Source organism: Dryas octopetala, chromosome 5 (assembly GCF_963921425.1).
Source record: "Dryas octopetala chromosome 5, drDryOcto1.1, whole genome shotgun sequence".
Lineage (NCBI taxonomy): Eukaryota > Viridiplantae > Streptophyta > Magnoliopsida > Rosales > Rosaceae > Dryas > Dryas octopetala.
Genome location: NC_141370.1, coordinates 22,064,770 through 22,092,703, shown reverse-complemented (window position 1 = coordinate 22,092,703; position 27,934 = coordinate 22,064,770). Strand labels below are relative to the sequence as shown.

The 27,934-nt window shown below is 38.0% G+C and overlaps 5 protein-coding genes and 1 non-coding gene across 8 annotated transcripts; 3 read left to right on the top strand and 3 right to left on the bottom strand.

Annotated features, from left to right (window-relative positions):
* Positions 1-1,085: 1,085 nt before the first annotated feature.
* On the bottom strand, positions 1,086-5,236 carry LOC147285818 (Translation initiation factor 3 protein). The gene is made up of 9 exons (XM_086243741.1): positions 4,922-5,236; positions 4,786-4,825; positions 4,597-4,656; positions 3,989-4,041; positions 2,989-3,044; positions 2,861-2,894; positions 1,959-2,031; positions 1,755-1,847; positions 1,086-1,487 (listed from the first exon to the last, which is right to left on the bottom strand). The coding sequence occupies exons 1-9, from the start codon at positions 5,200-5,202 to the stop codon at positions 1,341-1,343; spliced, it is 837 nt and encodes a 278-aa protein (XP_086099867.1). The 5' UTR covers positions 5,203-5,236; the 3' UTR covers positions 1,086-1,340.
* Positions 5,237-5,919: 683 nt separating this feature from the next.
* On the bottom strand, positions 5,920-7,973 carry LOC147285817 (heat shock 70 kDa protein-like). Its single transcript, XM_086244558.1, has one exon. It carries the CDS (start codon positions 7,926-7,928, stop codon positions 5,973-5,975), a length of 1,956 nt encoding a protein of 651 aa, XP_086100684.1. The 5' UTR covers positions 7,929-7,973; the 3' UTR covers positions 5,920-5,972.
* A 2,013-nt stretch (positions 7,974-9,986) lies between these two features.
* Positions 9,987-16,270, top strand: LOC147285815 (eukaryotic translation initiation factor-like). Of its 2 annotated transcripts, none has more exons than XM_086244375.1 (9): positions 9,987-10,470; positions 11,598-11,669; positions 11,837-11,932; positions 12,140-12,343; positions 13,153-13,250; positions 13,767-13,854; positions 13,963-14,313; positions 14,406-14,648; positions 14,741-16,270. In XM_086244375.1, exons 1-9 carry the CDS (start codon positions 10,279-10,281, stop codon positions 15,806-15,808), a joined length of 2,412 nt encoding a protein of 803 aa, XP_086100501.1. In that variant the 5' UTR covers positions 9,987-10,278; the 3' UTR covers positions 15,809-16,270. The 2 variants fall into 2 exon arrangements, with proteins under 2 accessions (XP_086100501.1, XP_086100500.1); XM_086244374.1 differs by having other exon boundaries at positions 9,988-10,470; positions 12,128-12,343.
* LOC147285816 (small nucleolar RNA snoR103) lies at positions 11,116-11,220 on the top strand. Its single transcript, XR_015122737.1, has one exon. It is a non-coding gene; the product is annotated as a small nucleolar RNA snoR103 (small nucleolar RNA).
* Positions 16,271-18,409: 2,139 nt separating the features above from the next.
* On the top strand, positions 18,410-23,067 carry MPS1 (multipolar spindle 1). Of its 2 annotated transcripts, none has more exons than XM_086244724.1 (10): positions 18,410-18,645; positions 18,768-18,825; positions 18,942-19,088; positions 19,188-19,247; positions 19,351-19,403; positions 19,568-19,622; positions 20,173-20,286; positions 20,513-20,705; positions 21,417-21,487; positions 21,692-23,067. In XM_086244724.1, exons 1-10 carry the CDS (start codon positions 18,496-18,498, stop codon positions 21,874-21,876), a joined length of 1,086 nt encoding a protein of 361 aa, XP_086100850.1. In that variant the 5' UTR covers positions 18,410-18,495; the 3' UTR covers positions 21,877-23,067. The 2 variants fall into 2 exon arrangements, with proteins under 2 accessions (XP_086100850.1, XP_086100849.1); XM_086244723.1 differs by having other exon boundaries at positions 19,351-19,430.
* Positions 23,068-25,141: 2,074 nt separating this feature from the next.
* On the bottom strand, positions 25,142-27,069 carry LOC147285813 (RNI-like superfamily protein). Its single transcript, XM_086244694.1, has 2 exons — positions 26,661-27,069; positions 25,142-26,055 (listed from the first exon to the last, which is right to left on the bottom strand). Exons 1-2 carry the CDS (start codon positions 27,014-27,016, stop codon positions 25,482-25,484), a joined length of 930 nt encoding a protein of 309 aa, XP_086100820.1. The 5' UTR covers positions 27,017-27,069; the 3' UTR covers positions 25,142-25,481.
* Between the last annotated feature and the right edge of the window lie 865 nt (positions 27,070-27,934).

The window sequence follows — 27,934 nt, the reverse complement described above, 5'->3', positions numbered from 1 at the left end:
TAGAATATATAGAAAGCACTTAGTACTCCAAATTTTTTTTTCTTTATCTGTAATTTTCTGTCTAATTCTTATTGTTTGATCAGCTTATTTATCGTTGGTAAAGCGACAAGATGGTGGGATGGTTGATGATGTATAAGAGAAATCATTGGTATTTGAATATCCGCTTAGGCTTCTTACATAGACCGTGACACTAAGAATGTCACCACTTGATATTTGAAATGAGATAGCAAAAAAAAATAAAATTAAAGGGTAATAATGGTCTTTTGTAATTTGTATGTTATATTGTGAGGCTATCAATTTAGATCCATCCATTCTAATATAAATCAACTTGATCAATGGTTCAATCTAACAATATATAAAATATGTCAAAATTGTTGAGACGAGAACAAAAGTTTCCTATTAAGAAAATACAGTACAGTTAGTCTGTTGTAGATATACATATACTAAACTAGTAGTAGAGGTCATTGGCCCAAAAAAAAAAAACTAGTAGTAGAGGTCCCATATAATATAAGAAACACAAGAAAACAGAACCAGGTGTTCAAATGGCCATCTGAGAGGCTAACATCTCCCAACAGAAATGCTTAAAATAGAGCAAAACCGTTGCTTTCGAAACTTCGGTAGGTACCCAGTTATAGAATATGGCAAGCATGCGAGAGCATACTTGGGATCTAAAAACTTAGAAGCTAAGCCAAGTTCAAATCGTTAGGTTGGTAAGTTGAAGCCTCTCCATCTAGACACATTAGCAGAAGACCCGAATATCTATATAACCAGCAGCCTATTACAATTTACAAGCTATTCGCCCCCAACCCATTTACAAACACATGCTCTGTAAGCTTTACTTTGGTGCAATCGAACAATAATATCATGCCTTTGAAATCAAAAGAGTGGTGGAAAATAAGCTTCAATAACACATGCATAACCAGGTTTGACCATTTGATCGAATTCAACAGCAACCATTCAGCACTCGCCCAAAAAACCGATTAAAACTATTTGAATATTTGATGATGCAACCGTCTATAGTGCCTTTACTTCGATGCCTTTGAAATCACTCATGTCAAGAGAAGAAGTAGAAATACGAGTGTATGTACCAAACACAATTTAATTTTAAATTGTGTTTGCTTCAAATGAAAGCGTTAAATTTTTTATAAGTACGGTCTACAAAACTCTGTTAGCTTCTTAATTGAAAGGTAGTTCTAAGATCAAAATCTAATATACATATTCTCATACAGGTATTACCCAAATGCTATACACAACCTCAGAGATTCACAACCTAGTTGAAGAACAAACGAAAATACCACTGATATTTCTGTATGTAAAACTTGCTTGAAACTTTAATCCGCTCAGACACCTGCTGATATTTCATTCACTGGAGAGTTTTCTTTTTTTTTCGGCGGCGGTTCTTGAGCTTTCTGCAGAATAGCCTTGTTGGGAACTAAAACTATAAACATGTTCCTGTCACTGAAGCTTTTGGCTTCCTCTGTTGCAAGCTGCAACCCACAGCAACAAGCAAACAATTAAAGATAAATCCAGAGCAGCTGACTTACATAATGCTTGTTAAATATAACCAGAACTCAAAACAGGCATAGATTGTACACAATTTATGTTTTTTGGATGTAACTCTTTTCATGATTTATTGCAACAATTTATGGTGTTGTAAATTGAAGCAGGACCTTCAATTGATCTCATGCAACAATTTTTGGTGTTGGATGTATGAAACTCTTTTCATGATTCTAAATACAGATGTACATCAGTACCTCCCCAACATCATTTTGGAAGCGTTTGATAAGCTCAATAGCTTTATTTCGGAACTCATTTTCACGACCTTTCAAGTTGACCATAACCTTGACCTACAAAAGTTGGTTATAGATCTCAGTACAGAAACAATATAATAACAATACAATGATATCTGCGTTAAATTAGGAAGGCAAATTCTGGCATCATTGAGAAATTTAAGCAACCTTATCACCATCCTTCAAAAACTTCAGGGCAGCTCTCAAGCGCACAGAGTAATCATGTTGATCAATGTTATAACTGCACAAGAAAATAAATAACAATCAAAATTCAAAACATACAACTAAAATGCAGCATCTGCCTTAAGTTTTAAATCAAGGTCTCTAATTAGATAAAATAATTTAGAAAATATAGGTAAACACCACACATACACACCTGAAAACCTAATTTATGCTACTGTACTTAACATTCGCATTTTCTAACTAATATAAACACAAATGCAAAATCAAATAATGTACAGACGACCCAATTCCCATTTTTCAAACATTCACTCCATTGCTTAATGTCCAGCAATTTGAGGAAAAGTAGGGAAATTAACACCAAGAACCATTATAATTATAGAAGGGAATCACCATGGACAGATGACCCAAAGTAGCTGGCAAGGCTTTGTTCAGTTGAATTGACTATTTGTTGGAAACATCGAGTCAAGATCTGATGAAAGTCCTCTCATGATAACACAAACAAAGTTCTTTATTTTCTGAAATAAATCAAATTTTGAGCCAATTAAATAGCAAATCACCAGTTGCATCGTGGATGCATGTTGTGTGCGCTTATTTTTCTGTGTATATAAGGATGGGTGAGTTTGACTTTTTCTTCATACTACGAAGTAACATATTTTATTTTCCTTGTGGAAGCCATATTAACAATACAATGTGCTGATACAAATTAGATAGCAAGCTAATCAAAGCAAAATGTGCTTTCAGATAATCATATAAGATAAAAGTTATATATATAGCTAGCTATCAATGTAATTCAGCCAGTAATGAGCTTACATGTCAGAAAAGCATGTTAATACTAGAATTTTGAAATAAGACTGAATTCAAATAAAGAAGACTCAGCAGTGCTTTACCCCATTTTGAGCTCCTTCAAATCCATCCGAGAGGCTAACATTGAAGCGCAGGCTTTGGTCAGTATCTTTCCTCAAATGATGAATCAGAAAGAAAAAAGCAACAGACTTGAGACAGAGATAACACTCACCCACACTTTTCTTCTGCTGTTCTCTTTTCTTCTTTTGTAGTTCATACCTATATTTACTGACAAAAAGAAAAGGTATAGAAAATTAGGTCTACCAATTCTCTGATTTAAAAAATAAAAAAAGAACACACATTTAGGTCAACTGATTCCCAGCACATACATCTATATAGAAAAAAATTTACAGTAAACAAAAACAAAAGAACTTGAACAGTCACAGTCATGGTAATTAAGAGGACCCCTCTCTAGTGACTCCATTCTGAGTCATATGTATAATTTTTGGCCTCACAATGCCACAGAAGAGGGTGGCTAAATCAATAACCTAAAAGTATATATGTATAGCAATAATTATATCAGACAAGAAATCAAAAGTAATTCATCGTGTTTTAAGATGTTGAAAAGGCGTGAACTATGGCTATCATTGGAGACATGGGTAGTCAGCAGTTTATCTAAACTTGGATTCGAATGGATCACACAATACTGTACTGGTATTTTATCCATACCACAAAGATGAACAGAGAAGACCAAGTGTTATAGTGAAAATCAGTGGTAAATACCACAGAAGAGTGAAGTTGTGAAAGAATCTACAAAATCTAAGGTTCTCAATGAACATGTAAGGGTTAGATTCTTAAAGGCAGAAAAACTTGAATAAACCCCTGCAGCTGTGGATACCATGGATTGAGGAACCTATCAGCCACTAATCATGTAGACACACTGAGCTTCCAATTTTTCATTACTACACATATTGGTCAATGCACTTACACAACTTTTGATACTGCACAAAGTATTTACCAATGTCATCATGAACAAAAAAACATGAAAATTACACACACAGACAACCACATATCTTACTATTTATGTTCAACTGCTTCAATATAACAATATAAAATTACAAGGGGTTTATTTTTATAAGGACATTTTGAGCATTTCTCACAGATAAGAAACAGGAAACAGTTGGAGTGAAAATAATTATGAACATTTTCTAAAATTTTATAAAACATCGTACTTGTAATCCATTATCCTGAGAACTGGAGGATCTGCATCTGGAGATAATATCACCTGCAACAATGTCAGAATGAGATTAGTTTTAAAACATGTTATAAAAGTAATTTCTGTAACTCACAAAGAAACTCAAAAGAATGGTTCTTTCTATTGCAACAAAAGTAACATATTTCATGCAACATAATATTGATGGCAACTTCTGCATTACAATAACATAGAACTCATTGTTCCGGAGAAATAAACTGTAACACTCAATCACGATTCCTTTACCAATTTAAGCCAAAAAGACAACTGTACCAAGACCATTGGTACCACAGACCAAGGGGAGCAAGCATGATCCAATGCATACACTGTATAAGTGAAGGTCGGATTTACTGTTTGGCAGTTAACTTTCCCGTATCATGTAACAAACAGTTACCAGTAATATTAGGAATTAGAGGTAACCCATTTAATGTATTTCACTATTGACCTTTCTATATGTTTTAACTTTTAGGTACTCCCTAATCTCTCTATACATGCCATATATAACATATGCAGCCTATATATGCATGGAATCAAATAATATATCAAAGAACACACTCACGAATCCAAATCCATGCAAATAATACATACCAAATCAAGTTCAGCATCTTCAGCCATTCGAATAGCCTCACTTTTAGACACCACTCCAACCTACGCAAAACAACAATAAACAACTCCAAACTTTGATAATGCTTTTCCCACATGCTCAGCAACCAAACAGAGCACATTCATACATTATATATACATATAATTTTAAAGAAAACAAAAGAAAACACAAACCATGTTCTGCTTCTGATCAATAAGCCTCACGGTATCTGACCTATTTCAAACCATCCAACAAAAACCACTTCACTTTTCAATCTTGATTAACTTAATCACATACATACTGTATACATACATTAATTAACTAATTAACCTGACAGTAGAGATATCAAGAGCCTGGTCATCATCGGAGTCGCTTTGTCGTGACCGCCTGGAATCAAAGCGCGGCCCACCACCGTAACGGGCCGTTATTGGGTTGCTGACAGTCGAAGAGAGGGAGCTAAAAGAGCTCGACTTTATCAGGTTGGTGTAATTAAAGCGAAGGCCGAAGAGTTTCGACTCGAAGCAGAAGAGTGAGTGTGGACACGGGCTCGTTTTAGCGGTGGTTCGAGATAGGATAGGTTTGGATGCGAAGCTGGTGGTGATCCCAGCCATGGCTCAACACTCAATAGTCAACAAGTCCTGCCCTGAGCGAGTTCTTCTTATCCATAATTTTCCGGATGAAGAGGAGTGAGAGTGGACTACGGGCTCCGTTCATTATTGGGCCATAGTTATTCAGGCCCATAAAACCCAAACTTTACTTCTACAACAAGGCCCAGCTTAGATTTTGACCTTCAATTCATTCACTGCTTCTCACACCAACACCTCCTAAGTAAGTTTCAAAATGGCTAGCAACCAATCAACCAATGTTGCATCCATGATCCATCTGAGCTTAAAATCAAATCCTCAAATTTGCAAAGGAAAGTTAGGATATTTACTAATTATTATGTTCTCATTATATTTAAATAATTGATTTTAGATTTTTGTTTTGATGAATTTTGATGAACACAACTTAGAATCATCATAAAAACTGAAACATCAAATGCAACATAATTTTCATTAGCAAAAAAAAGAAAAAAAAAAAAGAATCATAATTTTCTTATCAATTGATTGTCATCTCTGCCCATTGCCAAAAGCATCTTTCATTATTATCATCATTGTTAGATCATTGACATTGTTTGCACATTAATTTTCGAGGAAGAAAAACTTGTTACTAAAACAACTGAAACTCTGAATTACATACTGCGACATAGCTTTTAAGTCTTAAAACACAAACAAAAAACCATGTTTACAAGCTAAAACCCAAAACAGGGCATACACTGACGGACCCAACAAAAACAAAGAAAACAGAGCAACCCAACTCCACATTTCCAAACTGAAGCAGCTTAATCAACCTCTTCAATCTTTGGGCCAGGTCCACTGGCAGAGCCAGTAGAAGCACCATTGGGCATGTCACCCCCCATAGGCATACCACCACCAGCACCACCTTGGTACATCTTAGCAATGATAGGATTGCAGATCCCCTCCAACTCTTTGAGCTTGTCTTCCAACTCATCAACCTCAGCCAACTGGTTCCCCTCCAACCACTCTATGGTCTCATCTACAGCCTTCTCGATCTTCTGCTTCTCCGAAGGATCCAATTTGCCAGCAAACTTGTCGTCTTTGACCGTGTTCCTCATGTTGTAAGCGTAGTTCTCCAACGCATTCTTGGCTTCCACCTTCTTCTTCACGTCCTCGTCCTCTGCCTTGTACCTCTCTGCATCTTGCACCATCTTCTCTATATCTTCCTTGCTCAGCCTTCCCTTGTCGTTGGTGATCGTGATCTTGTTCTTCACCCCAGCAGTCTTGTCCTCAGCAGAGACATTCAAAATGCCGTTTGCGTCGATATCAAAGCACACGTTGATTTGGGGTACACCTCTAGGAGCTGGAGGAATGCCAGTGAGCTCAAACTTCCCCAAAAGATTGTTGTCCTTGGTTCTTGCTCGCTCTCCTTCGTACACTTGGATCAAAACCCCAGGTTGATTATCAGAATAGGTAGAGAAAATCTGCTCCTTCTTGGTTGGAATGGTTGTGTTCCTTGGAATCAAGGTCGTCATAACACCACCGGCAGTTTCAAGCCCAAGACTAAGTGGCGTGACGTCGAGCAACAACAAGTCCTGCACCTTCTGATCACCTTCACCAGTCAAAATCGCAGCCTGAACCGCAGCACCATAAGCAACAGCTTCATCAGGGTTTATACTCTTACAGAGCTCCTTCCCATTGAAAAGGTCCTGCAAAAGTTGCTGAACTTTGGGAATCCTCGTCGACCCACCAACCAAAACCACGTCATGAATCTGAGACTTATCCATCTTGGCATCCCTCAAACACTTCTCCACCGGCTCCATACACTTCCTGAACAAATCCATACACAACTCCTCGAACCTGGCCCTCGTAATGGTGGCATAGAAATCAATCCCTTCGTACAAAGAATCGATCTCAATGGTGGTCTGAGAGGTCGAAGACAGAGTCCTCTTAGCCCTCTCACACGCAGTCCTCAACCTTCTCAAAGCTCGAGGATTCCCACTAATATCCTTCTTATGCTTCCTCTTGAACTCGGCCGCAAAGTGATTGACCATTCGATTATCAAAATCTTCACCACCCAGATGAGTATCACCCGCCGTGGCCTTGACCTCAAATATCCCCTCCTCAATCGTCAAAAGTGAAACATCAAAAGTACCACCGCCAAGATCGAAAATAAGCACGTTTTGCTCACCTTTTCTTGAAGCCTTCTTGTCCAAACCATAAGCAATAGCAGCGGCTGTGGGCTCGTTGATAATTCGCATGACGTTGAGCCCAGCAATCACACCCGCGTCCTTGGTGGCCTGTCTTTGCGAGTCGTTGAAATAAGCAGGGACAGTCACCACAGCGTTGTTTATCGACTGACCCAAATAAGCCTCCGCGATCTCCCTCATCTTTATCAGCACCATTGATGAGATCTCTTCGGCTGAGAACTGCTTCTCTTCGCCTTTGTAGTTCACCACGATCATGGGCTTGTCGCCGGGACCCGGAATCACCTTGAAGGGCCAGAGCTTCATGTCGCTTTGGACGGATGGGTCGGAGAATCTCCGGCCTATCAGACGCTTCGCGTCGAAGACGGTGTTCAGTGGGTTCATGGCTACTTGGTTTTTGGCTGCATCGCCGATCAGTCGCTCGGTGTCGGTGAAGGCCACGTAGGATGGAGTGGTGCGGTTCCCTTGGTCATTGGCGATGATCTCCACGCGGTCGTTTTGCCACACCCCCACGCAGCTGTAGGTGGTGCCAAGGTCGATGCCTATGGCCTTGCCTTCAGTCTTAGCCGCCATTGAAGCAATTGAAGCTCAAAATTCACCAACAAAATTGGGACAGAAAGAAATAAGAAACTTTAGCAGAGTACAAAACGGTTGGTTTAGAGCTTGAAAGAACGTTTTAGCGCTTTTTGTGTAGAAATCTGAGGTGGGTTTGGTACAGGGGCTCGGGATTTATAGTGAAACAACAGAGAGTTCGAGGCGAATTGAGAGACACGGTGAGAAAATAGGAGGTACGAGGTTGTACTGGAGAGTTCTTTTGGGTTCTAGAGGCTGGGAGGGAAAACAAGTTGGCAACCTGGGCCTGAATTATATCAAAATTACTTGGGTACCATCGCTTTATTGGATGGAATTGGTGTGTGCGTCGATGGTATACGTCACGGTGGGTGTCTTCGAGAATATCGCTGGGGCCTGAAATGGGGATCCACGTGGACAAAAGCAAAGGGCGGATTGCTGATGAGGTGGCAGGTTGTTGCCGGGTTTGATTACACGTGGGCTGGTGGATGCTCTAAGAGGCTTCTACACATAAGCATTTTTTTAGATCATCTCCTTGGAGATCAGGCAAATTTCTTTCGTTTTTTCATAATTGGAGATTAAGAAAATTGTTAGGGAAAACTGTCATTCAAGTGGCACTTAAACATAATTTGTCATTCAAAATCTCTCCTTAAATTTAAATTTAAGGAAAAATAAAATAAAACACAACTCTAATCAATTCCTAAAATCTCTTCAAAATTGGATTTTTCTAAATCAAGTTAAATGAATGAGGCTCTCTAAACTCTTTTCAAATCTAAAATTTTATATGATCCAATGAAATTTCAACTTTAGCATTAGAGAACTCTTCTCTCATATTTAATTTCTTTCCTAAACTTATCCTCATTTTTGAAAAAAAATATAAAAAAAGTATAGAAGACGCTCTAAAAAAAACATAATTATTTAGTTTTATTAATTTAAAATAAGTGAACCGCAAATAAAACGTTGAAGAGAATATGATAAATTTACAGTAAAAAGATGCACTTACATCATCCGTTGGAGTAGCCACTTTTATGGCACAATTTTTTGCTATATGGGTTGGATAATATCTATTGGATATTCTATTGATTCACTAAGTTGATATATTAAAGTATTACCAATGTTAGATAAATTATATTTGATTATTAATTTATTATTGAATCACATGTTAATATTTTATTTGTTAACTCAAGACATTTTAAGTGTTTATAATTTTGATTCGTTCAAAATTGTACCTAGTATATATAAAGGAAGGATTGTGTCGAGAGATTTTTGCTTCTCATCCACTGTGGGCCTCGATCATCTAGAAATGCTTGATCTCCTAATACGGAAAAGAAAAATTATTTTATGATATATCTATACTAATGTTTATTTGCTTTATTTATTAAGCAAATGATGATATTGTTAATAATTTAGATTTATATCAGGATTTGTAAGTATAAAATAAAGTACTACACTGATGGTTCATGAATGTCTTTTGCATAAATTCACCTAGTGAAAGAGCCAAAACCATTGCACATTTGCACCCACTAGATTAACCTTCGCACAACAACCAATTGCCTTAATGCCATATGAGAGGGTGATTATGCATATTAGGATTGGTGTTTGGTGTGATTACTCTTTTATCTCTTGTTAATTTTTTATCCCTCTTTAATCTATAATTTTTTTTCAAACTTTATAGTCCCGTTTTTAGTGAGAATTTGTGTGTGTTTTGGTTTTTATAAGGGTAAAAGCGAATTAAAGTTAGAAAATTGGGAAGGTAGAAATTCAATAAAAGCACATATTTAAGTATTTTTTATTAGCTATGTTAAGTAAATTTTTTTTTTTAAATCATGTTAAGTAATTTGGCGATCATACCAGACAGAAGTGGAGAGCACCCCAAAAACGCAGTGCACAACGCAGTTTGGACAGAACGCAAAGGCAACATTCATCAATCCAAATAAATTGTATGCAACTCACGTGACATAATCCTAGGGACGACAAGTGGACGACAAGATAATCACACTCCCCAGACATCCAAAAAAAAAAACTCAAACCCAAAATCATGACCAAAAAAAAAAAAACAAGAAGCAATCCAATTCCAACGCGCACACAGTCTCTCTCACTTCACCAAGGAAGGGTTTTTTTAGCCTCTTCCCACCGCCCCACGGACACTTCTTTCTCTTTCTCTCTTCTGAGCTCTCTCTTCTATTTCCCTTAGAAGAGAGAAAACCCAACCACACTCGGAATCTATCTCCTTCTCTTTATAAATCCAATTCAATCGGATTCAGCGGCTCGTTTCGCTGAGTCTTTTTGTTGTTTTCTGTCTTTATTATTTGATCCAACGGCGGAGATTCTTTCAGGAGATTAAGATCGAGGTATGCAGCAGGCTGATCAGACGGTGTTGAGCTTGAGACCTGGTGGCGGTCGTGGTAGACTCCTTGGTCCTCGCTTCGACTCCTCTTCTGCCCCGTTGTCTTCTTCATCGTCTGCTTTCGCTTTTGGTTCCTTTTCCTCTGATCTCCCTCTCTTGCGTCCCCATGGTGGTGCTCCCCCTAATTTCTCTATTAAGGTATACATCTCAAATCTCCCAGCTTTCTTTGGATCTGGGCTTTCGCCCTATATTTGTATTATATATGTCTCTATATTTGTGGTTTGTTTGCATTACAAAGATATGTGCTTTTTGTTTGATGCTTGCTCCCTGTTATACTGCTTGTGGATTCTAATTTGTAATTTCTTTGGTTTATTTTATTTGGATGAATATTAAGAAAGCTTAACTTTGTTCCTTGTATTGGATTTTGGGCAACCAAGGATGCGTTCTCTGAGATAAGTGGTCCTTTAATGGGTTAATACGTGGTTTAGATATTTTTATATCAATTTTGAATGATACTTAGCTTACTATTATTTGTTAAATGATTTTTGCCACCCTCCCCCCATTAAAAAGAAATTGTGCCCCTGTGTGTTTGTGTGTTAAAGGCTCAAAGCTTAAATGGGTATGTTAATTCTAAAATTATTGGGTTCAAGCTTGCTTCTTTTATTTGATTTACAGATTTTTATCTGTGGGATTTTGGGAATGAATTGGCCTGATTTCTACCTTTGTTATTAGTATTAGCTTATGGAAAACAACTGTTGAGTTAATGGAATCTTTTTCTGTATCACAAAGAGCTATTCTTGTAAATATTTTAAGAAGTTGATGTCCTAATTCTTGGCGGTGCACTTAGTATGTGTGTACCTGCCGTAAATATGGACGAACAGCTATATGTAGGCTTTAGGTGGGCGAGCAGTGAGTTATAGATTGCCCATAAAGGACCTACAAATATTGTAGCACCTGGTTAAAGGATTCTGTGGTGGTTGCAGTCAAATGAGCCATTCATCCATGCTGCACAGTTGGGAGTTGGCTATTTTGCTAGTCGTAGCTTGTGGTTGTCTGCAATGAAGGTTGAAGTTCATTGGGGAGGGATTATATATTTGTTGTATTTTTTATTTTGTCCTGAATATATTCATCGCCTTTACTATGGGATGTTTTCATATTTATGGGTGTGGCAGACACTCAACACTTTTGAGTATTTGTATTGGTATCGTGTTGATGCTTATGGACTTGGAGTGCATTGATGATCTCTTTAGCTTTGGTGTCTGTTTTGCATATTTACATCATTGAACTATATGGTGGTCAAACTCCCTAAACTCTTTCTGCGACAGGCTGGAGACTCGCGGTTTGAGGGTCGTGAGCGCGTGAAGTACACCAGAGACCAGATCTTACAGCTTAGAGAGGTATTCCATTTTGTGATCCACTTGATATTGGAAAAGTATTAGTGTGGTTAATTATATAAATTGTCAGAAGATTGTATCATTCTCTAATTCTTATGGTTAACTAAAATGATAGTTCATTCTCATCCGAACTTCACTGAATTTTGGATTATTTTACCTCTTCTTTGTAGGCTATTGAGGTCCCTGATGAAATTCTAAAGGTAAAACAAGAAATCGAAAATGAATTTTTTGGGGATGATCAAAGCTGGGGTCGTGTAGAAAGCAATGTGAGTTTTCCTCCAGCTAATATTACTAGTATTTTCAAGGTTTTGAAGTTGATGATAAATTTCAAGTTTCTTTCTTTTGCATTGTGATTTATAGTGTTTGTATTCCTTTTATTGATGATTATAATGATAATGATATATCCGTTTAGAAGTAATTGATCTGATAATATTTGGTTGTGTGCTTTATGACTATTTTAGTCCCCTATTCAGCCACCAAATCAATCTCAGGGTCGTTATTCTGAGCCAGACAGTCGGGATTGGCGCGGCCGTTCTGCACCAGTTCCTCCCTCTGGAGAGGAACGGTCATGGGAGGCTCTCCGAGAGAATAGAGAGTCTGGGCATCGATTTGATTACAGACAGCAGGAAGCAAATCAGCCACAATTTGCAAGGGCACAAATATCTTCCAACCAAGGGGTAATATACTATAAGAACAATATGATTTTATATATATTTTTCCTTTTCTGTAGTCTGGCTTTTCGAATTAGTTTACTGAACAATCTTTGAATTGAGTTTTAACTTGAGGAATAAATTTGTAGCAGTAATGAGGCTGATATCTTATTGGTCTTATATTTTGACGGTTTCAAAGCTGGTCACTGTAATTTTACATATTTCAGTGGGACTGTATTGTTACATTATTATAATGTGATACATTGTAATGTTACATATGTTTTAGGTGATGTGCTTCTGGAATCTTTAGCATGTGATACAGATTAAGTTACATGCACTTCAATTGCACTGGGCTTTGCCTAACATATTGGAAATTGCGGATGTAGTCTTTTGAGCAATTTTTATCTGTTGTTTGGAAGTTTTGAAGTCCAAATTCCCCAAGAAGATCTTGATTGCCTTGGGCTTTCTATGTGCATTGTTTGTTGTTTTGTTAAAGCTGGTGCATGAGTTCTTATCTCTTGTGATTTTCTTCGAAGAATGTTCATTTTGTAGGTGTGATGTTGGCTGAAATTTCTTTGAAGATTTCCATTATAGTTATGTATATTTTACCGTACAATTATTCATTTTTGTAACTTCATGAATGGATAATTGAAAATCCATGATAGTTGAAGTATAATATGTGTTATTCAATGGCTGTAGGTTAAATATGTACCACTTACTAAAAATTAGATTTCTTCTCGTCTATTCTATTGTGATCTTTTTACTTATGTACTTGCATACAAGGGCATTGTTGACTGGCCTTTATTTCTGATACCACTGTTTTCTCCTTATTTCAGGGAGGGCCTGCTCCCGCTTTAGTCAAAGCTGAGGTGCCATGGTCAGCTAGAAGTGGTACCCTATCTGATAAGGACCGTGTGTTGAAGACTGTGAAGGGGTAATATATTATGATATGTCAGCATAGTGTATTATTTGTTCATTATTTTCTTACTGCCTGCCAGTTTTGCTATGACCTTTGCGCCTTGAAAGCCTTTTTGTTATCTGTTTAACCCTGAAATTGAAATGCAACTTGGAAATTGATAATGAATGAGGAAACTAGCCTCTGCTTTGATAAATGTTCACATTTTGTGCTGCTTGGTAATTTTAATGAGCAAAGTTTTTTGAAATTTAGAGTAGACTGAAATCTGACCATAAATTGCAGTATTATTAAATTGTACTTATTTATTTTTCAAAGTCACCTGCCCTGAGTTATTAAAATTAATATAATAGTTGAAAATGAATATTCTTGGTGTATTTAGTAGATTTTGTTCAGTACTGCTTTTGTTCCAATACATATAATCTAGGGTTTACCTTTTCTTCCCCAGTGGTCATCGTATGTGATCTTTTGTCTGTCAAATTAATTGCTGTCAAAACAGTGTGTTGGATGCCTACTTACTTTATGCTATCTATGCAGTATACTGAACAAGCTGACCCCAGAAAAGTTTGATCTCCTTAAAGGGCAGTTAATAGACTCTGGCATTACATCAGCTGATATCTTAGAGGTCATTGTTTTTTTCTTTTACCGATATTTTCTTATTAGTAATATGCTTTTCCGGTTCTGTTTTATTACTGTGTTCATTTGGACTCACAATTTTATCTTGCATTTCTAGGGGGTTATTTCACTGATATTTGATAAGGCTGTGCTGGAGCCTACATTTTGCCCCATGTATGCTCTTTTGTGTTTTGATCTTAATGAAAAGCTTCCCCGGTTCCCCTCGGATGAACCAGATGGAAAAGAGATCACTTTCAAGCGTGCCCTCTTGAATATCTGCCAGGAGGCTTTTGATGGTGCTGACAAACTGAGGGAAGAAGTGAGGCAGATGACTGCCCCTGAACAAGAGATAGAGCGTAGGGATAAAGAAAGATTGGCCAAGATTCGTACTGTGGGAAACATTCGTTTAATTGGAGAGCTTCTGAAGCAGAAGATGGTACCTGAAAAGATTGTCCATCACATTGTTGCGGTTCGTCTTGGATTTCCCTCTTCTTTAACCCTTTACTCATTCAGAAAATACTTTTAAATATCTTGTTCATGATTATCTGTTATGTGAAACAGGAGCTCTTAGGACCTGATGACAGATCTTGTCCTGCTGAGGAAGATGTGGAGGCCATATGTCAATTTTTTCAAACTATTGGTAAGCAGCTTGATGAGAGCCCGAAATCACGCCGTATAAACGATATGTACTTCAGCCGATTGAAGGATTTGACAACGAACCCTCAATTGGCTCCAAGGTTGAGGTTCATGGTTCGTAATGTAATTGATTTGCGTGCCAACAACTGGGTTCCCAGGCGTGAAGAGGTAGGTTATTGTAATATTTGCATTGAACTGGCATGCTATGATATTGGTATTATTTGAACTTTTAATCATCTTATTTTGAACTTTGGTTGCAGGTGAAAGCCAAAACCATCACTGAAATACATACAGAGGCAGAAAAAAATCTTGGATTGCGTCCAGGTGCTACTGCAAGCATCAGAAGTGGTCGTGGCCCTGTTTCTGGAGCTCAAGGGAGTACAAGCCCTGGGGGCTTTCCCAACAACCGACCTGGTTTAGGGGGTATGATGCCTGGAATGCCCGGAATGCCCGGAATGCCAGGAGCAAGGAAGATGCCTGGGATGCCTGGAATGGATAATGACAATTGGGAGGTGGCTAGGACACGGTCAATGCCTAGGGGTGATGGGTCTGGTATGCAGCCTGCTGGACGTGGTCAGTTGCCATTGATGGGAAAGTCAACATCAGTGAACCCAAGGCTGTTACCTCAGGGTAGTGGTGGCCTTACAAGTGGCAGGCCTAGTGCCTTATTGCAGGGTAGTGGTGCCCCTCCTGCTCGCCCATCTAACTATGGTTTTGGTGCAGAGCCTGTAGCTCAAGTACCTGTGTCTGCTAGACCTATTCCTGCTGCATCTAAATCACCACCTGCTGAAAAGCCACAAGCTCCAGCTGCAAAGTTGAAACTAGATGAACTTAGGAAAAAAACAGTCTCCCTTCTGGAGGAATATTTCAGTGTCCGACTTTTAGATGAAGCATTACTGTGCGTGGAGGAGCTAAAAGCTCCAGCTTACCACCCTGAGGTTGTCAAAGAAGCTATCTCCCTTGCATTAGAGAAGAGTCCACCCTGTGTTGAACCACTTGTGAAGCTTCTTGAGTATTTGTTTTCTAAGGAGCTTCTTACAGTTAGTGACATAAGGACTGGATGTTTGCTGTATGCATCTATGCTGAGTGATGTTGGCATTGATCTGCCAAAAGCACCAACTAATTTTGGTGAAGTTATGGGGAAACTAATTTTGGTTGGAGGTTTGGATTTTAAGGTGATGAAAGAGGTCCTAAAGGAGGTGGATGATGATTACTTCCAGAAACTTATATTCAATGCAGCACTTCAGGTTATTAGTTCTAGTCCATCTGGGCAAGGTGTGTTGGATTCACAAGCATCTGATATTGATGCCTGCCGGAGTCTACTCTAGAAAGCCTTGAACATCTTTGCAAGAGCACTTGAGTTTCTGTAACCATGTGAACTTCTAGTCCTTTTGTTTCACCTTTTTGCAATGCCCCTTCATGCTCTTTTTTAGGTGAGTGACTTTTACAAATTTACAATAGATGTGATAAGGTGGACCTGCCAAGGACGGGACAGGTATTTTTATTTATTTGAGTTGTATATTTTCCGAGGTCATAGTAGTGTGTTTATTGAGGGAAATCAAATCATAATGCCATGGATTTTGCTCTTGGGTGTGGCTAAACATGTGCCATATTTGCTCGAGGTGAGTGGCCCTTCGAGGGGTTCAGTTGTTTTGTACTTGATTAGTTTTGTTTTATTATTTTTATTTTCTTGACTGAGTAATTTAGTTCATTGTTGAACTTAGCTAGTTCATAAATGCCATGTCCTTATATTCCCACCATTAAAGCAAATCGAGCTAGTTTTGAGCTTATTCATTCGATTGCATCTGAATGTTTATGATTCTTTTAATTTATTAACTTTCTGTTGTGAATACCCTATGTTATGCAATTTGGCACGAGTCTATTTATTTTATGGGCCCATCAAATGCGAAGTGCTTTTTGTGTGTTGTATTATTCTTTCAAATAATTTATGATCTCTTGAAGTGTTAAATCTGGGGAAGATTGGCTCTCCTAGATATCAATGAGCTGGAAATGTTGCACTTGTTGTTCAATGAGCTTTAAGATTATGTCATGCCCTTCAATTTTTAATTTTTAAGAACTAGATGTGCTGACTGTTCTTTATCACTCTGAATAACTTGCCTATACCTGTTATAGGGGAGGGGATGTGGCATCACATTATAGGGGATGTGGCATCACATGTAAGAGAGAGACAAAGAGAAAGACTTGCCTCCTCTCTCTCCCCTCTTTTTCTCTCTCTTGCATGTGATGCTAACGAGGATATCCATTCGCGTATTGTAAAGCAGTGTTACACAGAAATCGATTCTTCCTCAGCTGCAACAGAAGGTCATCACCGATCTGCATTGGTAATGACATCCTTGTCTAAAAGCTTTGCCAGCAGAATGAACCTCAAATTGACCTTGTATGGGCAGTTTTTATTGTATAAATTGACCTATCGGCAAAAAAAAAATGTATAAATCAACCTCACTCGTTAAACTAAAACTAGAAAAAAGTTATTACTTAATCCATGATCCGTAATTCTAGCAAAAATAATAATTAGACCAAAAATGAAGGGGTTATCAATCCTGAATTCTATGTACATATGGTGATGGTTCAATACGTTTAGAGAGAAACTTCTCAGTCACCGAATGCACTGAGCGCATAGTCCTATCGCTGAGTGTTGAGCGCATAGTCCTATAGGGGGTGAACTTTCTGATAGAATTAGAGCATTCAATTCAAAACCAATTGGCAATGGGTGGAGAGACCCAAGACTTATAAGCACATATGCTAAGCTCTAGTTTTTCGACGTGGGACATTGCTCCACATTACTCTCAACACGCCCCCGCACGTGTGGCGAGATTTTGAGCCTTACATGTGAACAAATTGTATTGGGTGACGTGAGAGCACGTGTGGCCATTAGGCCTTGCACGCGGATAACCAAGCTCTGATATCATGATAGAATTAGAGCATCAAACCCAAAACCAATTGGCAATGGATGGAGAGGCTCAAGACTTATAAGCACATATGCTAAGCTCTAGTTTTCTGATGTGGGACATTGCTTCACATTACTCTCAACATTATGCTATAATTCTATCATGGTATTAGAGCTTGGTTATCCGCGTGCAAGGCCCAATGGCCACACGTGCTCCCACGTCACTCAATACAATTTGTTCACGTGCAAGGCTCAAAATCTCGCCACACATGCGGGGGCGTGTTGAGAGTAATGTGGAGCAATGTCCCACATCGGAAAACTAGAGCTTAGCATATGTGCTTATAAGTCTTGGGCCTCTCCACCCATTGCTAATTGGTTTTGAGTTGGATGCTCTAATTCTATCATGGTATCAAAGCTTGGTTATGCGCGTGTAAGGACCAACGGCCACACATGCGCCCACGTCATCCAATACAATTTGTTCACGTGTAAGGCTCAAAATCTCGCCACATGTGCTGGGGCATGTTGAGAGTAATGTGGAGCAATGTCTCACATCGGAAAACTAGAGCTTAGCATATGTGCTTATAAGTTATCAGTGCTTGTTGCAACACCTCGATAGTTATAATAAAAACACTATCGAGCACTCGGCACTGTCAAATCGATAAAAAAATGATGTGTCTCATTTTTATTAGCTCGAATGCCAGTTCAGAATTCAAGTAAGTTATTTTCATACGTTTTAATGTGTATATATTTTTCAGCCCAAAGGTCTTATAAGTTTGATTCTACTTCTTTCATTACCATTTGATGTATAAGACCATCCTATCAGAGGGTTTTTTTTGTTTTTTGTTTTTCACAATTGAAGGTGAAAGATATTTTGGCCAAAAAAAAAAAGAAGGTGAAAAAGATATTAAGTTATGGAAAATAACTTACCTAAGTTATTTTCCATAAATTATGAGTCTATCTCTAAGTTATGAGTCTATCTCGAAATGCATCGAGACTCATGTTGGGGGATTACGGATCAGATTAGTAGCCATATAAATTCAAATATTATTTTGTTTGAAAGAATCTGTGCAGATTTTCCCGCGATATTTGGCGGAGAGTGAGAATAGAATGTCAGGGAGCGAACAAGAGCGAGCAGCAAACTCGGGGGCGGACGAGTCGGTAAGAGTGGCCATAGCCATCTCTCTTCTCCGATCAAAGTTTCTCCAAAAGCAGCCTCCTCCTTCTGATCAATCCGACGCTCTCCGGTGGAAGCGGAAGGTCTCTCAGACTCTCACGCACACACATACACGCACGCCGTACCCTCACAATTTTTGTAATTATATTTCTTTCGGAACCAAAAACAAGTATAATTTACTGAGTTTGTGCTGGTGGAGCTTCAGGCTAAGGAGCGAAAGCAAGAGCTGTTGAGACTCCGACAAGATCTAAACGAAGCTGAAGGTCCTCATCACTTAAATCTCTCTCTCTCTCTCTCTCTCTCTCTCTCTCTCTCTCTCTCTCTCTCTCTGCTTTACATGCTTCATTTGCAACAGCTTCTTTTTTCTTTTCGATTTCAGATGCTTCGCAGTGCGACTTGTTTCCACAAAGCGCTTCTTGCAAGTGTTATTTCTTCGATAATTTGGGGAAAATAAGCCCTAAGCGACTTCCAGAAACTTCTGAATGCAAATTCAATGACGTCTTGCGACGCAGATTTCTCAGACACGGTTCCTCATCCTCCTCCTCATCATCACCATCTTTTTATTCTTTATCTTTCTCATAATCTTAGTCATGCGCTTCATTTTAACAATTGCAAAAAATTGCAGTTCGTTTTAAAGAAAGGAGAAGAAGAACAAGTGGTTCAATCCAGAGGCACCATTTTTCAGGTGCATATGCATGCAATTGGCTTGATTTCAGTGGTAGAGTTGTCTTATGACTTAAATTCGTTGAGTTAAATTTGTTTGATGCATTTAGTATTTACTAGTGCAGGCACAAACAGTGAAGATGAATTTGAGCAGCTTAGGGCCTCAGTTGATTTTCTGGTGGAGCTTTGCGAAACCATTTCTCCTGTCAGATCCAGCTTACCTTTATTACTTTGCATTTTTTATTTTCAAAATCAAAGATATAATCACTTTATGGATTGAGTTGCTGTGGTGCATATGGAATCATATATTTTAGTTTTAACTTGCGTTTACTGGAATTTCAGGTGGAGGAGGCTAATTTTTCGAATTGGTCACACCAAGCTGTAGACTTTGTTTTAGGTAAGCAAAACTGCTTGTTTCTTGAGTGTTGCAACCTACTACCTTAATATTACAAAAGTGATGCCATCTAAAGAGTAGACTCACTGAAATAATGTACTGAATTTTTTCGTATCCCTTAGTTGTATTCTTTAATATGTTTAACAGAATTATGGTTGTTCCTGAAGGAAATTGGCCTTTGTTCATAGTCAAGCTGAAAGATACGTCTCTAGAGAAGAAAGAATATGGATGGTTGGTTATTAGTAGCAGAAAATACAGGAAAAACTAATTGTATATCAAGTATAAAGGTCTCGAGAATCTTGCTGGAAAATTTTGCTTGGATTCCAGAAGATACATCAAGCTTCATTTCGGATGTGGGCAGTATTAATAAAGCGAATTTCTAAATTAGGAATCATTGTTTTATTGTTGGAAGTACAGTAGATCTATGATGTAGGAATGTCCTGTTGTTATTTCTTTAAGTTTCTCTTTGCGTTTTCGAGGTTGAAATATTGCCATCACCTGCCATCTCAACCTGTATATAATTTTCTAAATGCGTTTTGTCCTTTTCTTGAAGCTTCATTGAAGAATTTGTTATCAATGGCAAAGAATGTGGAACTAATAGAAGGAATTATCAGCAGCTTAATCACGCGTTTGGTTAAAAGGATGTGTTTCCCCTTGCAAGGAAATGGTAAATCGTTGTTTGTGGTTAGGATCTGTTAATAATCTCAGCATTATGGTCTTGCACATTTAAACTTCATTCAAACTAATTGCATTTGTCACCCTATGATGACCTTCACTGGTAATCATATGGCATTGTGGCATGCTATCATTTATTTTTCTCAGGATACAATTATGCTTTTTCTTTTTTGTTAATCTGTCATTTCTCTGATTATATTACTAATTTTTTGTTCCAGCATCAAAACACTCCGACTCTGATGCTCAGTTCTTTGTTCAACACTTGATCCGAAAGCTTGGAAGTGATCCCTACATTGGACACCGTGCATTATTCTCAATTTCTCAGCGGATCTCTGTTATTGCAGAAAATTTCCTTTTCTCAGATCCATTTGATAATGCTTTCACAAGCATGCATCAATGCATGTTCGTACTGTAAGACTCTACAAACACATTCTCAACTGTGATTATCTCTCCAATTTTTTCATTAGATTTTTAATAATTGTTATACATTAGGAACTGAAATCCTTTGTTGATTTGCTTGCCAGTAACATTCAACATGAGATTTCTTTCTGAAGTTTGAACAGAAAATGCATTACAATGGAAGTTTCAGTTTCCTCTTTTGAGTGGCCAGAATTTGTTAGAGGTTCATTAGTTCCCTGTACAAAAAGGCAATCCTGCCCTCTTTGTTCACATCCATAATTCCATAGCGTCTGGAAAATTGTGGAGTCAGTTGCTTTATTTTAAACTGCATATCTTTGTAGTGGATTGTCCTACCCTGCTTGACAAGTTCTAGAGTTGCTTCTTTGTCACTCTGTTCATATCCTTTCTTCCATAGAGTCAGTTGCATTATTTAAAACTGTATATCTTTGTAGTGGATTGTCCTACTCTTCTTGACAAATTCTAGAGTTGCTAGTTTGACACCAAAATGGCCTTATGTGGAAAAAAATGTGTTTACCAATGTTAAAAAACATGCAATCTTTATGCAATCTAATTAGCCATACTGCTCTAGGGTGTAGGTAAGTTGCTATAATAATCTTAAAACTGTTGCTGTAGACATATCTTTCTAGTGAAATGAGTTTTCTGATATGACTATGTTGTAATAATTTACAACCAGCCTCTCTCATCTGTTTATGTGGATGACAGGATCCAGCTTATTGAGTTTTTGGTATCCGATTACTTATCAGTATGGTCAAATGATGAAGGTTTTGACACCGGTATGTTTCTTAATTGCTACTCATATTTACAAAACTTTTTAAATCTGGACCGAATTTCAACAGTTCCAAAAATTGAGGAAATATAATGACCTTACAGACATCTTGTGACTTGCAAAACATTTTCTTTTACTTCTGTTAATAGGCGGTCTGAGACCAAGCATACAATATAGAACTGAGGAATAATTAACCATAATCATATTGCAGTGCTCTTCGAAGAATGGGTTGCATCAGTTGTTCACACACGTAAAGCATTAGAACTTTTGGAAAGCAGAAATGGTCTATATGTGTTATACATGGATCGAGTCATAGGTGAATTGGCAAAACACGTGGGCCTAATTATGTCATTCCACAAGCTCAAACCAGAAATCCTCGATAAGCTGTTCCACTGACCTCCTCTTTGCATATTATTTTAAGAACTGTGATGTGGCCCAATTCTTCTAATGACTTGAACTATTAATGAATCCGATTTCACTGACATGTGCATGTTCAATTTCTCAACCCAATTGCAACACTTACGTGGTTTTGCTTAAAAAAATGTAAGTATATTCAAGAACACTGTTCTAGTTTTGGATCTAATTAATCAGCAATTCAAAGAAGATAAGAGCGAAAGTGCTGATATCATCAATAGTTTCCTTACTTGCCTATCTTATGTCGTGTAAGCTAGGACCAGTATATGGCTTTTGGACACGCATAAATTACTGATAATAAAATATTATTTGAAGATATCTTCTTACTTGATGGCTTGAGCCTTTCTTTCTTTCTTTCTTTATTGTGTAACTATGTTGAACTAGTTGTCTTCTTTTCAGTGGTTCTTGGCATCTTCCTTTTCTTGCCGACGATGTCAAACTTTTTATGACCAGTCAGCGTGTTGATTATGTATCCTATGACTCTATGAGAACTATATTAGTTATTTAATTGTCAAGGTACTCAAGCTGAGTCGGTGAGTCCAATCTCAGTCAAGCTTTGGGCCGAATAACACAATAACCCACCACCGCAGCCAACCACTAACCAATATCTGATAACATAAAAGGACCTCTCGAGGCCGTTGAACTTTAACGTCCCATAATATATATCCACCAGCAAACTTCCTTTTTTTTATCTTAGCAGACATGACTCAGATGAAATCATTATGTGTACTCTCTCTGACACTTGTTGTTCTGCTTTTACTCTCTCAATCTCTTCCAAGTTCAGCTCATGAAAGTGCCCTGAATCTGAGTCCACGTAGTAGGGTTGTTGGTCACAGAAGGCAGCAGGGGACACAACCTGCAAATCACGATGAGCCCAGTTTGTTTCACTTTGACACAGCTCGGAAGCTTGGGATTCACATGAAAATTATACGTAAAGTTCCAAAAGTACCTCGTGCCAAAACAACATCAGCAGCCATTCCAAGTCAGATATCTTCTCTTCATGTGGCTTATCTTCTTTGTTTATCATCCCTCTGTTTCTTTCTTTTATAGGTTAGGATCCGTCAAGTGCGTGTGATGTTTGAAATCATCAAATTACCTTTATTTTATAGATATTGTGTTATCATATATACCTTGTATTGAAAAATTAATGGATCAAGTACTTTTGTGACCCAATTGATGTATGTTTTGCTTGGCAATTAAGTTGCCCTCGCAACTTATTTCCAGAATTCCCCTTAATTTCCTTGAAGGAGAGAAAGGGGATCGATGCGATCTGGACCCCACGTTCCCAAATCTCTTTATACACGCACGGGTTTGTAATATTATGGGCCCTACCAGCCCAACTAGCCCAATTCGTATTTAGCTAATTCTGTTTGTGATGCTATTGTTTCCGTCTTAATCCATGCAAATACCAATTACCAACCATGCACTACGCCTCATAGCCGCCGAAGGGAGAAATTGAAACAACCATGCACGCATAGCTGCATCATAGAAATTCTAATTCCAAAGTTTTTGAAATTCTAATTTATCACGCTTGTTTTACGAATAATGGGATATGGAACTTGAGCTGAATTTCTAAATCCAATTTGTTAGGCAGTTTTTTCCTCTTTTTTCTTTCCCTTATGAATTCACCACGATGTTCAAAATGAATATAGATTGTTAAAGGCGTCGTAGGGGAGTCTCCTAACAATGAATACAGAGGAGAACGAAGAAAGAGTCAACATTAGGAACATTAAACCTAATCACTTTTGACTTTACCAGTGGTACGTTGAAGCACCTGTACATAGACAGAAGCAAGCCATCTTTTTGAGGGATTCTCCAAGAAAAATGTAGGCACAACATTCGCTTGCTTCTTTACAGAGTGAGCTGATATGCCTAAACCCTTTATTCTTTTCCCTCTCCTTTCACTAGCATTTCCGAAACACAACTCATCCAATCGCATAACTGCCCTTGTCTGCCTGCTTTATTCATTGTGAATAAATTCTCCATTCCAAGATTGCAAAACCAGACATGTGCCGGGTCTGATATTTTTTTTATATTTTACTACTACTAGAATCTTACTTTTGACTAGCTTATAAACAGAGAACGAGAAAATTACTCTTCAAGTGTCCTTTTCCTAAACACCTACCTCTGAAAACTCACAAATTAGTTAGAACTAAGAACCCAATTGAGGTCATGAGGAAAGAATTACTAATATGGTCCTTCTTCATTATGTGCCTTGTTGTTCTTTCTGCATGTGAAAACACTTTCACCTCTAAAGCTGGAGATCTGAAGCAGGAGAAGCAGTTATTTAAGGGTAATTGCATTTACTCCTCTCCAAAGCTAAATTGATCCATAATTTAATTCTTTTCTTCGAATCGTATTATTCCATGTCTTGCAGATACATATGATATAAGGACCAAATCAAGTAGAAAAGGCCATCAAAGAACGTATGGGAAAATACATGAAGTTCATCATTTAAGGATTTTCCAGAAAGCAAAAGCAATTTATGGTGGTGCCTCTGACCTTAAGCGCCCTCGGCCCAGCCATAGTAGTGCAGCATGCTCAGTACTACTTAAACTGCCCACTTTATTCCTCCCGGCTGTGGTCAAGCATGTTGCCGTTGGAATAGTGCTCATTTTTGTTCTGTTTTGATTGCCTTTTGGGGGGGGGGTGGTGAGTCTGCAAAAGCATGATTTAGAACTCGATGTGGAAGTTTTGTGATAGAATTTTCGATGGTAAAGGGCTTTTTTTCAATCCATTGCCCAAACCAGTTTTTTTATCTCCTTCTACTTAAACATCACTTGTGCCTATGTGCATTTGGCTGAATAGTCAATAGTGTTGTAAAACCAGCTAAATTCAGTGATATTTCACAGCTATGCCAATTGCCATGTACCCATTTTCAGTGATCGATAAGACTCCCACACGGCCACGCCCATCTCACCAGACTAATTCCTCAAGTCACCAGTGTACAGTACCAACTGTAACCTGGGAAGGAAGTAAAAACCAGTTTCAAAAAAAATATTCACAGATTTAAACAATAAAATCAAAGTCGCTACAGTCCATGACCATGCCCTCCTCCATAAACAGATTCATGCCCCCACAGGGTGACGCATGGCGGCATGGGACACAAATAACATGGGCTATGATCCCCTAAAATTGTGCCTTTGTACACATGTCATAAACAAACATAATTAAATTTTTCTACATAAGTAAAACCTCACAACCCTTAGAATTAATACACAAGCACATGCAGTGACAAAAAACATCATTAAGGAGAATAAAGGGCAAATTCTTATTTCGAAGTAGGAGCTAGAAAGAAATGCAAAAACAAATTCAGAGTGGATACATGTTTAACACTTCTTCACCTTATAATACGATACTGAATACAAACAAGGTATTAAAATACAGCAATACAAATACCATAAAAGCTGGATTATTGGTAGCACCACGTGCACATGGTTTTGGATGACTAGAAGTTAAAAAGCAATAATAATAGATACAGAATCCCTATAAAGATCTCTATAGACCAGCCTATGCAATATATTTTTCCACAATTGTTCAGGCCACCACAACTTAGTCGTGCATATTTTATTTCCAAGCTTAGCAGATTAAATTCTGAAAACATCTGTCTGAAATCTCTCGTCATACAACCTCCAATGGCCATACCTCTCAGTATGGAAAACTGACCTGGGGTTGTTAAGTTTAGGCTTTTTAATCTCCTTCAAATTCTTCAGATCAGATGTTGCATTCTCAATGTCCCGACTAGTCAAGTTTACACACCCAAACAAATCCAAGTACTCAAGACTGGGACATCCAACAGATATCAAAGCAAGGCCTTTTGCAGATACTTTGGAGAACCGAAGTTCAAGGTGCTCCAAATTAGGCATAGACTTTCCAATTGCAGCAGCTTCTGAATTTCCATCTTGAGGGCAAGTTTTTAAATACTCATCAGGAACAACTCCAGCGTGTTCAGAAGGATCTAACCAATTCATTGAATTCCGTTTCAGGATTTTGAGATTTGGGCAATTCCTTCCAATCAACACGTGGGACTCATGAGATATTTCATGGCAATAGCTGATGTCAAGTTCCTTAATCATGGGGCAACGAAAAGCTATGTCAGCCATGGATGCATCAGTTACATTCGGGCAGCTCTTGATTGAAAGAACCTCGAGGTTCGGGCACCTGAAAAAGTACAAGTGCAAGCACATATCAATTTGGCAATTTCAATTCCAATCAACCAATAACAATCTACGGAAATCCAAGCTAGCAATGCTATAAGGGAAATACATCCAACTTCATCATTCAACTTGAAAAATAATGAAAAGAAATGAAGCTTAAAAATGTAACATTTGGCAAAGATACACTTTCACCATGTGAACTGTATCTAAAACAAAGCAGCCAACCGTAGATGCTGAAAGCATGGTATACCAATTTAGGCTAGCCCAATTATAATTCAAACCTGAATGATCTAATCTTTCCAAACCAAAGCTCAATCTAAACCATGAGCTCACATACAACAATCAAAAGCAGAACTTTATGCCCAAAACATCTAAGATAAACACCAGTTTTATCACCCAACCAATCCAACACCACGACAATCAAAAGCCAAAAATATCCAAAACCAAAATTAAACAAGAAAAACTAATCAAATCTCCACCAAAACCAGACACACACAAACACTTCCAGAAAATCCAACTAAAATTGAAAATGAAGCAAAACCGAATTGTCCTCATGCATAACAATAAAATCCAAAAAAAAAAAAAAGAAGTAAAATTTGTGTTATATACCTTTGAGCAACGAAAGAGAGGGACTGATTAGAGCAGTGCCTGGTGCGAATCTCTCTAAGCGACCCATCACTCCAATCTACAACAGATCGGAGCATGGAATCAACCCTTCTCTCGAACTCGGGGGTCCACCAGCGAGCCGACTCGAACTGAGGCTCGAGTTCGAAGCCCGAGTTGAGAGAGGGGTCCTTGCAGGCGTGCATCCATGACTTGCAGACGAGCATGGGCCCGCGCCACCGGTGCTCCAGGGTCAGCCTAGCCAGGATGTTGGTCAGGCATTCGTGGGTCAACTCGGCCCAGTCGGACCCGGATTCGGGTCCTGACTCGGTCACCGTTTCTTCCTTGTTGGTTCTGTCCATCTGGTGGTTGTTTGGTTTGTTCGGTTGGGTAATCTTTGGAATAGGATAGATTGCTAAATTTACGTGGGAAGGGATTCTAAAATCTGCCACGTGTACCTACTGTGCCTCCCTTCTCATCTGCCTATCCAAACCTCAAAATGATCCATTCTTTTTTATTTTCTGTTATTGTCTTCTTTATTCCGTTTTTTTTTAAATAAGCACCTGATGATCAATTGATCATTCTATGCAAGATAAATTCATAACCAAGTGAAAATAACATAAAAAAAAGGCCAAGTGAAAACAAGATAAATGAGTTTGCTAATGATGTTAAACTAAGAGTTTGATTGAGAGAGATTTAGGGGGGTGTCCCAACTTAGATTTCATTAGATTTTAAAAGTCCAATGAAATCTAGGTGTCTTCAATTTAAATTTTAATGAATTCCAATGAATTTTAAGTGTCCCCAACTCAGATTTTATTAGATTCCAATGAAATCCAGGTGTCCTCAAAAAGTCATGCATTTCATTAAATGAAGGATTTTAATGGATTTAGATGGATTTGGTTGGATTTGAATGCATTTTTTACACATAACAAATTTCATAAGAATTTCACCCAATTCCTTTGAATTTTGATAGATTCTATGAATTTTAAAATCCATTAAACTCCTTTAAAATCTGAATTGGGAACACCCCCTTAAGTTATGTACGAACTTGTTCCAGTCCATACAAAAGGTTATAAACTTTCGATTTAACATAATTTTATTTCTTTTCCCTTTGAATAATTAGAGCTTAGGGAAAGAGCTGTTATACTTGTACATGAGGAAGGCAGACCAATTTGAGTGAAAATGAAATACTTGTACATGAGCTTGGTAGTGACTTGAGAATAATAGCTGAAAGAAAACTAATTGGAGAATGAGTTGAGTATAAAAGACTTCATATGGTG